The following is an 11,529-nucleotide window of genomic DNA, read 5'->3' as shown; positions in this document are numbered from 1 at the left end:
CCATTGTCGGCCCATTCTCCATTAGCTGCCTGCCAAACGGATTGACACATGTCAAAAAGTTGTGTCAACACATGACCCCCCAATTTGAGAGTGAAATATAAATTTACTCTCCAAATTTTCTTTAGTCCGATTGGCCTCCCTTTTTCTCCGTGTGGACCCTCACAACACACACAATCGATTCCTTGCTTCCCGTGCAAGCGGCAAGCAAGAACTTTTCTTTGTCCCAGGCTCCTCACCATCTTGGCCATATATTTGGAACATGGTGGTTTACCTTTCGTCTTTTCACTTCTAATTTTTCCATTAATCCTGGGGTCGAGACACTTCCCCCTCCTCCAGCTGATTCAGTTCCACCATTCGGCTATTATAAATAAGTAGTTTTTCTGAACAGCAAACCCACCAAGCTCCATCGGCTGCTAGATCTCTATCTCCCTCTTCCTCCAAGGAAAACCTTGCCATCATCTGCCAAGCAATGGCCAGCCACAAGCGCAAGGATGAAGGTCCTTCCGATCAGCCATCGGCTGTCCGTCGCCGCCTTGGGTAAGGGATTCTGCTTCTCATTGGTCCTTGTTCTCTGCTCCATAGATCTAATCTGGTCTCATTTTTACTGTAGCAACGACGAGGCTTCTAGTATGCCACGCTGATCCCCTTCTCCAGCACCAACAAGCCCCTTCTATGGAATGCTCCCGATATCGCATATAGTAATGATCTATTTCAGAAACGCGATAATTGTAATAGCATAAATTAAATTAACCCTTTTTCTATGCAGTGCCTGCCTAGCTGGGGGAGCCAAATTCGGTAACTTACCTTCGGTAAGTGATGGTGTGGGTGTGACAGGAGCCTCTATATCCGACGTCCAGAGCCCATCCAACGATCGCAACTTGTCCAGCTAATCTCATACCATTGGTCGATAGTTCTCACCAAGTAGTAAAATCGATTGCACATGCCCCATGGTCTCCTCTTCCCACATGTGCTCTCAATTTTATTGGAGCCGGCTTAGCTTTTTGGTATCTGCTGCCGCTATTAAGTCATATGTGATTCTTTCTGCTGATAGCGGATAGTCCTCGGCAATGGCGGTCTTGGTGCCTTTGCCTCGAGGACCGCAGGGTGCTCCGCTGCATCTTCTTATCCGGAATCAGACGCAAGTAGCCGGATTTGTGGAAGAGAAGAAGAGGATGAGATTCAAGCTGTGATATCCTGTACTAAGGCCATGGCCTCAAGGGAAGAACTGAGGAAGGATTGGGATTTAATTCTAAAAAATAAACTAGTCAATACTAGTCCTGATTGGTTCATCATGTTGATTGTGGATCTGAACATAGAGAATAGAGCGCAGCTGCTGTTCTGTTTATGGAGAGTTTGGCACCTTAGAAATAATGCAGTTCATGGCGATGATAAAGCTTCGGTTTGCGGATCAGCTAGATTTGTTGAAAGCTATTGGAAGTCATTGTTAGAGATCCGACATGGTAAGGAAAATGATAAGAAGGGCAAAGCACCATTAGTCGATAGTTAGAAGCAGGTGAAGGAACAAAAATTTAAGCCTCCACTTGGACAAAAGGTGTGGATTATGCCACCACAAGGTTGGACGAAACTGAATGTGGATGCTGCCTATGACCAATCTTCAGGAGAAGCAAACATAGGAATTGTGATCAGAGATTATTCTGGAAAGGTGCTGCTATCAGCTTGGAAGCATGACATTCGTTGCGCGTCAGTGGAGGATACTGAAACTGTGATCGAATCTGATTGTCATAGTGTGGTAAAATCATGGCTTTTCGATGATGAAAACAGAGCGAGCTTCTCGAACATTGTGAAAGAAATAAAGTCTGCTATGTCTGCAATGCCAGAGGTAAAAGTGTGTAAAATTGGAAGAGAATGCAACAAGGTATCCCATGAGTTAGCCCAGCTAGCAAAATGATGCATGGATTCGGCGATTTGGAGAGATCAATCTCCTTCCTTGTAAGCCTTGATTGTAAACCTTTATCAAATTAATGAAATGCAATCCTCCTTCTAAAAAAAAGAAAGAAAGGCGTGAATAGAGCGGAGAGAAAAAGGTTAGGGCAAGTGGCAGGTTCCTGTCGGTTTTTTCTAAGCTATTGGATGCAAGGTTGTGGCTTGTGCCTATCGGGCTCGTCACAGTCGGCTTGTACCATCAGTAGCCTTCATGTTTCCGATAGTGACTAAAGCTTGACCCAGCCTGAGACTAATGGCCGAGCATTTACTTTCGGAACGGCGGTCCTAGTTGGAGTCCTGGGACCACAGGGGTTTCTCAACCGGAACTAAATTCGAATTCTGCACCAGTGACTGCACTTATGGAATGTATGGTTTAGAGTGCACATATAAAATATGACATCAGATCGACAAAACATCCAGTGCTGGAAGCCTCCAACTAACATTAACTCATTAGCAAACATTTTGTGCTTCGGACTCCAGCAATGACCTATGACAAATGGTAGTAATAAACAGAGCAATCTTATTTTCCTTTCATCATCCAATCGAGCAGCTTTGGCACCAACTGTTTCATTTCTCTCTTTTGCTAAACCATTTCCGCAAGGGTTAAACCGTTGTAATAAGCTTACAATGCTTTTGGTTCCTCGCGCCCAATTTCCGCAAGTGCTAAACCATTGTAATGTCCAATCACAATCCTAAGAAGAAATGGCAAAATGATTAATTGTGTACGAATCAATAAAAAATTTTAGGAAGGCCGGAGCTTGACCATACTCAGAAATTAAACTTATGAATTAGCCAAGAATAAAATCGTTCTATACTATTATCTGATGATGAACAACATGGTTCTGGAAAGCATTGTATTTTGTAACAAAATTAGAAGGAAAAGCTGGAAACGCAATATTTCATATCATATACCTTGTTGATCCCATCAAACATGCTATAGCCGATAGACCTTTGAGACCAAGTTTAATTCTGCGCTCACGCCTGAAAAAAAGTATGTTTTTTCAGTATTTATGAATCACTACTACAAAAATGATTTGTAGGAATGTCCTCTCATAATGCATTATTTCTAGGGGGATAGTAATGGCGTCACCCCATCCCTCGAAATGGCCATCATTTTTAAGCGTCGGAGATGCCATCATCCGCCCCTAAAAGTGCATTTGTTTAGGGGCAGGTGATGTCATGATCCGTCACTACAAATAGTCTTATGCAAAAAAAGAGTCATAACCTTTTCATATGATCTCGGATGAAGTGAAACCTAGTACTAAAACTGTAGAGCTTAACGAGATCAAAAGTTTTGTTATTGATAACCTTTTCAGTTAAGATCATTTAATAGTACAAAAAAATTATTATAAGTTCTATAGTTTTAAAATCTACAAGTTTTGATTTGTTTTCAAACAACCTTGGAAGCAAAGTAGTTCCATATCAAAGATGTAGTCGTGAGATCTAAAATTTATAGTGTATATATTATACATTTAAAACCATTTAGGATTACAAGATTATTTACTAGTAGTACCCCACATATGGCTATGACTATATACTATCTCATACAACTCAAATTATATTTTCAAGTTTCCATAATCTTAAACTTTATAGATACTTAAATATATTTGGTATATTTTTTCTATATGTATAGTTCACACAATAACCATAGTGTAGTGTAGTTCCATGTCAAAGTCGTAGTGGTAAGATCTAAAATTTATAGTATATATATTATTCATTAAGACCATTTTGAATCAAAAAATTATTTTATAGTTGTGACATACATATGGATATGACTACATGATATCCCATACAACTCAACTCATGTTTTGAGGTTTCCACAATCTTAACCTTTATACAATAACCATTGTGCAGATTTTTACTCTTTTATTTACTTTGCTATATTTAAAGTTCTAAATGACTTTTTTGTGATAAAATAGAAAAATATTTTTTAGAGGCTGGTGGCGTCGTCACCTATTCCTATAAATTGATTTCATAGGTAATACAAAAGAATAGTATATATTATAGAGTCACAATTGACTATGTAGTATGATAGAGATGATGGTACACACGTAAGGCTTGTGGCAAGCGGTTCGAACCCTAGTTGATGCAAGTATCCATATTTCATCAAAAAATTGTCTCTATAATAGAGGGGCTCGTGGTTGTGGCTGGTTGGTGGGATATTTTTTATTTTTTTATTTTGCTGTTTCTTTTTTCTTTCTAATTTTTTATTTTCTAGAAATTGATTTTTGAGTATCTAGCTTCTCCTTCATACCAGTTTGGTGTTATCAACCTATGAAAAATGGTTCTTTCATTTAGTTACCCTCCATGTATCCAGTTTGGAAGATCAAGACTCCATTTCGAATTCGCTGTACCGATTGCGGATCCGATATATAGTATTGAGTTACGAACGATATCAAATGTGTGTTTTCCAGTACGAACCGGTATCAAATAATGCGTGTTTGCCAGCAGTGAAAGTGTCAAGATATGGGGTGTTTACCTGAAGGTAGTGGAGTTCCACACGCGAACTGACCCGTCATAAGAACCTATAATTAGCACTGGAAGAACCGGATGGGAGCACACCGTACGAACAGGTGAAAACACTTGCAGTGTCTTTACACAATGCCCTTTCTTGCAGTCCCAGATCTACATCACCAAACAAGAAACATATTAGCGACGATCCAGAGAAATGTAACAATGATGCCTATATTCTTCAGTAAATCTAGAGGTGTCAACTGATGATCCTTAGGTGCTCTTCCAATTCTCTTTATTTTAAAATTTTATATTAATTTTATAAAATAAGATTTATTTTGAATGTTAGTCGAAAATTTTGAACTAAAAAGAGTTGAAGGGGCAATTAAGAATCATCAATATGCACCTCTAACTAAATCGATCATCAATATGCACCTCTAATTAAATCTATTACTATTTTGTACCTTGGCAGTTCCATCTTCGGAACCGCTGATCAAGTATGTCGTCTCTCGATGAGCGAAGTACTCCAAACAAGTAACCTCTCGTGAATGCCCACGCAATAGTATCTTACATACATCATCATGGAGATTACTAATCTGTAATTTCCGAACAATTTGAATGCACTTGTTAGATCATCAGTTATCATTTTTCTTACCATGCTGCATGCAGTTAAGTAGAAAAAAGAAGGCAAACCTTTATTGAATCACCGCAAGCACTAGCAAAACTCTTGCCGGATGGATCAAACGCCAGACATGGCCCGCCGCATGGTATCACAGAAAACGATTTATTTAACACCATTCCCTTCTCATAGTCCCGCAGCTGAACTTGACCATCAGATGATGCTGAAAGCACGTATGGCTCGGTTGCATGAATAGCCAAACAGTTGATAGAAGCTGAGTGCGCTCTCAGAACACGAATTTGTTTTAGAGGATCGTAGCTGTATAGATAGATTAAACCATCGCTGCTAGCCGCAAGAATCAAGTGCCCGTGTGCTATAAATTTAACGGAGGTAACTGCAACAGGATTAATAATTATATAGTATTATATTCAACAGGAGTCACAATAATATGTCGTAAATAGAGAAGGCTAAAGGGACAATGTAGCGAAGTAAGAAACATGCCTTGTGATCCCCCGGGTAAAAATCTTCTCACTTGCTGTGAACAAATAAATCGGCATGCATTAATTGGTTTGCAAATCATAGGAAAACAAGGAACAATATTTCAACCACATGTGACACCGAGGAAAATAAATTCGCTGAACGCCTATCGATGCAGGTAAAAATACTGGCTACTGTTCCAGCTAGTACGGATGATTGTCAGTACCGGCTGCAACGGCCAAATCTCTAGAGAGCACTATTAGTGAAGTTTGAGGTAGTATTCACAAGGCTGCGGAGATGATATGGCAAAGAGATTTGGTAGTATGTATGCTTCTTATTTATCGGGATATTGACAGAAATAATGTTTCTGCCTTTATGAATTTCCGTGATTGGTTATACTATATATCATGTGTATTACTGGAAATAAAGGACTTAGGCTAACCATGCATAACTGTAAAAACTAACCATCCGAATTTTGACAGAATTTTCACACCATTCACCAGTTCTAAAATATTCACCATTTCTGTGCCAATTAAGTTGCCAAGTAATTAATTATGCTCACATGTCCGATACGTCTAATATTTACATGATTTTGGAAATCTCCTGTGGCTAACTTCGGCTTCATACATATCTGTATCCGTTTAGTTGACAAAAAATTGAGAAAAAAATTTAGAAATAGTAAATGATGCCACAGAATTATCAAATTATGGTAAGAGGTGACAACTTTTTAAAAAATCTGGTAAATAGTGTAAAAATATGTAGACAGTAATTGGTATCATTTACGTACTCTAGTACAAACAAACCTTACTATAGTGTTTCTCAAATAAATACACAACATTGTCTGTTGATAAATGTTAATCAAGATTACCAAAGAGTAGACTAATTTTCATCAGCTATTTTTCCATGTCAGCTTACAAAATAATCATGGGCAACATTAGCATAATAAATCAATAACTGTCTCGAACAAGTGGAAGGAGGAACCTGTGTCTCATAGTTCCAGATGCGAACATAACGGTCATGCTGTGTTGTCATAATCCTGTGTTACAAAAGAAAAATTATGTATCACTCCGAATTTTTATCATCTCTCAGACAAAAGTCCACTTACCAAGGCTCTGTTGGATGGACATCAATAGAGTTCACCCAAGTCAAACCAGATTCACTCTGCACGCAAATACCAAAAAGAACAGAAGTAACATCAAATTCATGTTGGATTTGTGTGTTTGATGTTGGCTGCTCAAGAGAACGCATCAATAATCGACCTGACTAAATAGACAGGGAGAACAAAAGATTATTAATAATTACTTAAGGGGTGTTAGGAAATCTTCTCTCAAAATGGCTTCACTAGTGAATAAAAAATGGTAAAAGGAAAAAAACAAGTTATCGAGCTTCTAATTCGTTTTAGTCTAGGTTTAAAAAGTGTTTTACACTGCAGAATTTCTTTTTGTGCAAAATAGGTGAAGCCGAAACCGGAATAAACCCTACCAAATAGGACCTTAGATAGGTGTCAATAATGTGTGACTTAAAAAATGCTACCATTTCCATGACATGAACGGAAATACCACTGAGTTTACAGAACAAGAGTGCACAAAAAGGGGTAAAAGAAAAATGGGTGGATCGGACAGGATAAGAAGCATTGAAACACCTGACTTTCAAACATTTCAGAGCTCTTGGACCAAACCCCTACAAGGACACATGATTCCGAGGACGCGCCTCCACAATAGAAGTTTAAGGTATGTCGGAACAAGACTTGGAACAGAAAACAAAAAGCTGCTGCTCAAGACAAAGACGCTACTCATGACATGGGATATGGTAATTTCGATGATTAATGACTAGCATATAGGCCGATAGATGCATATGGTAAGTTTCGATAATTAATGACAACTGTATGTAACTAACGTGTGTATTGAAGAAAATATCATTTATTGATTATATCACAAATGATAATATGAAAGGATGAAAGGAGACCCTTCAATTTGCGTGAATAAGTTGGACATGAAGATTAAGGACCTTTCTAGTATAGAGTGTCGTAAGGAGATGAAGGACACTTGATTTAGTTTAGATTTTATAGTTTTAGTCTTTGACCGTATTATTAAGGGGGCATATGATTTAGTAGCTTGATCTAGCATAGTTTGGCCTTAAATAGATGCAAGCTTGCTCAAAGCTTAGTCCTGGACAACTCAAAGAAGTCAAAGGAACATGGGAGAAGAAAAACTCAGAAGTAATCAACTTCAAGTCACTCGATCAAGATAGTGTAGAAATCAGCCGACCGGATAAACTGACACCATCAAAGAAATAACAGGTCGGTGCAATTCTGGATCGATACGACGATCAAGAGAAGAAGTGCCTTCAGTACCAGATCATCCGACGCTTTGGAAGAAGGTGTCGGTATAATACTAAATTGCTCTGACTATTTTCGCAAAACATCCAGAAGGTTTGGGCAAACTGGGCATCAATAATGGATCATCTGATGTTACTTGCAGAGGCGTCAGTCAAATTGAGCATTGATCATCAAGAGAGCATGTTTCGCTGTTGAAGGGTTTTCCTAACAATATCTTCAGCATCAGATCAACAGACATCTATTGGTGCAATGATGCCAGCAAAAGCGAGTAGTTAGGGTTTAACATCTACTATTGAAGCTCAATGTGACCGGATGAACCGACACCTAGTATGGGATCATCTGACGCTTTTTGCTTTTTAGAGCAGTTGCATGTAACAGCTATGGTTGGCTCCCTACCCTATGGTCCCGTTTGTTTCAGCTTATGGCTGATTTTGAAGGCTAGATTTTGAGAAATTCAAAAGTCAGATGACTCCTAGAATTCAGAATCAAGAATCCAAAGTCATCTAACTTTTGAAATTTGTAAAATTGAGCCTTCAAAATCGGCTAGAAGCGGAAACAAATTGGGCCCATATATACAGTTATCCCGAGTCACTTGAGCTGCCTTTGGCACATGGAATACCTGAGGCTGCCCTAGAGCTGCAGAGAGAGTGTTTGAGCCATGAGAAGAAGATCTTAAGCTTGAGAGTTAATCCAAACAAGAGAACAACACATCCATTTGAGAGTAGCAAGTGTGATTGAAGCTTAGGGCCAGCTTTGTGCAGGTCAAGCAAAACCTTAGGGCTTGCTACTCTTGGTGTATAATGGCACCTAGACGGTCTTGGTAACCCAGAGGATCTTGGTAAGCTCTTGAAATTGTGGGAGCCCTGAGATAGAGATTGTACATGTTTTGAAGCTTGCCGTTCTGGAGATGGATAAGTAGCATTCTTAGTGAAGACTTGCATCTTGGTGATGCAAGGGAGCAAGACCCTTAGTGGGTGCTCCAACATGGATTACGGCGGTGCGTCAACTCCTCAATACAACAAAAAAAATCTTGTTGTCTCTTGTCTCTCTCATTTACTTTCAAGTATTTAAATTTAGTTTGCTTATTCTTGCCCTTGGTTGATTGTTTGTTGATGACTAGAATATATGCTTGTTAGTGTGCTCTCTTGACTAGGAAAAATACTTGATAGTGTGATCTCAACTAGGAAAATGGAGCATGTTAATGTATTTACCTTCCTAGGATCATGATGTTAGTGTGCTCTAGTTGCCGGGTCATGAATTGATAGATTGGGCAACACTAGTGCTAGGTTAAGAGCTTGGTAGAAATTGAAAAAGACCCAATTTATCCCACTTCTTGGGCCATGATCCTTTCATAGAGGACAAGGTACGGTGAACGAAGCAAAAGGAAAGCCACCGCCACCCAGCTCCCGCCGCTAGAGCGCTCTCCTTAGCCCAATCGGCTCTGCCACCCACAACTACAGGTTCGTCGGACACATTGCCACCGCCGCATCCAGTGGAGCTGGTGGATTTGCATGCCTAGGGCCACTTACCAAAGCACTTAAAACACTCCGACGAGCTCAAAAGCAATGCAACCACTTGCACTACGTTGATGTAATGAAGGTAATATTTCCAAATGAGTCCTTAAGTATATTGAAAATAGTATAAAACTTCTTCATTATTAATGCATTGCAAAAATATCCAATGGGTAGGAATTTTTAATGCTTTCCAGCTGTACTATCATCTCTACTCTCTAATTGTTATTGTCTCTACTCCCTAATTGTGGTTGAACGACAGCAGGCTGCCTTGGCAGAATTATAGCCACATGAGCAGCAGAATAAAAGTCCAATGTCTTCTTCCACTTTATTGTGTAATTGCAGTAGAAGTATACGAATTGCAGCATAGATAACAAAGTACAATGAATTACATTTGTTTGATAGAAGTTGAAAGATTTGGAACTGCCGGATTGGGCGAATGGGCAGCCAGAAATGATGGCTTCATTAGTGGGAGCGAGGGAGAGTGCCATATTGGGAGCGTGAGAGGGCATGACGGAGAGAGCGCGTCAGTAGGATTCAGGCTGGTGCAACAAGGGCAAGAGACCGTCAGCTGGTCAGGCAGGCCGACATGGGCCTGACCAACTTGGGCTGCGTGGTCAATGGACCTTTGCCTCTTTTGCTAGCTGCTGCTATACTGGTGCTGGATTACGCCAAGGCCAGCCATAGAAATATTACCTTGGCCATGCAAAATGAAGAGTGGTACAAGGAGCGATTTGGGCACGCATGGCCCTAGTTGCCCTAGGCCAAATCCGCCCCTGGCTGCATCCATAACTATGACCAGTGTGGATCAACGGAGTTAGCACCCCCTGCAAAGTCCACTGGCAATCCATTGTCTCCTACCTCCCGGTCAGGCGGCGCCTCCACCTTGCCATCCCACCCACAATTCGCGTCCACCGCCTAGTCGGCAGCCACCTTCGAAACACCCTCTATCCCTTGCAGCACAAATTGCCCAATATCCCCGAATCTTAACTTGCAGAAGCGATGCCCATCGCCGGAGTCGTGTGTTATGTTGTGTAACTTTTCTCACGGTGGAGTTATTCCTCCTTTAGATCTAAGGATGTAAAAAAAATTAAAGAACTCTAGAAATACTCTTACATGGAGTGGAGAAGCCACTCCACCTAGCCTGCGGGTTTTTGAGAACCCTACATCCCCCTCCTAACCTCTCATCTGGCATGTCGTACCTCCTCGGTGCCATCGCCTATGCCCGCCTCCAATTATCGTGAAACCGATGGTCTACGGGATACAATGAAAAAAGAGAGAAAACAATTCCAGTGCTCCTTGGTTTCTACAGCTCCAGAAAACATGCTCTTTGATTACTCCGTCAAGCGTGCCATGCGCTAACGCCTAAACAGCCACTAGCGGAGCAGGATTCTCAAGATTTTTTGATGCCACCTCAGCCGTGGCTAACGATATGTCACCTGTTGGATCCTTGGAGGAGGCCTATTCTTTACGAGTCGCGACCCCTCGTGAGCACGTGTCGGCACTCCATGCCTAGGCATCTCAGCCATGGCTTGGTGAGGTCGTTGTGGACCATGGCAGCACTGGCGGCAGTGGCTCGGACCTCGGAGACGGACCTAGGTGGCGCTCATATAGATATGTGGCGGACGTCCATGGAGGCCGCGCTAAAGATAACTCTAGCGCTCCACCTATCTGTCCCTTCTCTCTATTCCGCAACCTCCCACTCAGATATAATCTCTCTCCTCTTTGCAGTGGAGGGCTTGACATGGGGACACTGGACCGGGACAGCAGCCACCGCGGCGGCATTCCTCTGATCCACGGAGAGCGACGGCAGTAGATCTACATGGCTTGCTCCTGCCTAGGTACCAAACTTGGTTTGAGCATCATATTTGCCTTAACTCGTAGTGCGTGTTAAACTCTAGGGTTAAGCAAATAGTACTTTGTACAGGTCTAAAATAAATTTGTTACTTTCTTGTTGATGTTAGCATTTTTGGTTTATTATGCACGGCTAAATCACTCCAAGCATCTTATTTTCTAATTCCTGCTGTGTGTTTGGGCGGTGGAAAAGAACTAGTTTTCAGATAATTAGGAGTTCTATTAGTGCAAATCTGAGAATTGTTGTGACAATGCAGTTAATTTTCAGTAATGAAAATTTATTGCCTTGTAATAATGTGTAACTGAAGCAGCATGGAGAAGGAACATGTGAAACA

The 11,529-nt window shown here is 40.8% G+C and overlaps 1 protein-coding gene and 1 long non-coding RNA gene across 4 annotated transcripts in view; one reads left to right on the top strand and one right to left on the bottom strand.

Annotated features, from left to right (window-relative positions):
• Positions 1 to 243: 243 nt before the first annotated feature.
• LOC120655527 lies at positions 244 to 1,411 on the top strand. The gene is made up of 3 exons (XR_005667568.1): positions 244 to 537; positions 611 to 698; positions 767 to 1,411. It is a non-coding gene; the product is annotated as an uncharacterized LOC120655527 (long non-coding RNA).
• Positions 1,412 to 2,271: 860 nt separating this feature from the next.
• The window catches only part of LOC120655526, a 44,234-nt gene continuing 34,976 nt past the window's right edge, over positions 2,272 to 11,529 (bottom strand). For all 3 annotated transcript variants that reach the window (XM_039933376.1, XM_039933378.1, XM_039933377.1), the window contains 8 exons: positions 6,597 to 6,652; positions 6,473 to 6,527; positions 5,516 to 5,549; positions 5,089 to 5,408; positions 4,860 to 4,991; positions 4,424 to 4,569; positions 2,857 to 2,925; positions 2,272 to 2,636 (listed from right to left, as the gene is read on the bottom strand). In XM_039933376.1, the coding sequence (XP_039789310.1) occupies positions 2,567 to 2,636; positions 2,857 to 2,925; positions 4,424 to 4,569; positions 4,860 to 4,991; positions 5,089 to 5,408; positions 5,516 to 5,549; positions 6,473 to 6,527; positions 6,597 to 6,652 (882 nt within the window). In that variant the 3' untranslated portion in view covers positions 2,272 to 2,566. The remainder of the gene's footprint in view (positions 2,637 to 2,856; positions 2,926 to 4,423; positions 4,570 to 4,859; positions 4,992 to 5,088; positions 5,409 to 5,515; positions 5,550 to 6,472; positions 6,528 to 6,596; positions 6,653 to 11,529) is intronic.

The sequence above is a fragment of the Panicum virgatum genome, chromosome 1N, assembly GCF_016808335.1.
Source record: "Panicum virgatum strain AP13 chromosome 1N, P.virgatum_v5, whole genome shotgun sequence".
Taxonomy (NCBI): domain Eukaryota; kingdom Viridiplantae; phylum Streptophyta; class Magnoliopsida; order Poales; family Poaceae; genus Panicum; species Panicum virgatum.
This window is presented reverse-complemented; position numbering and strand designations above follow the sequence as displayed.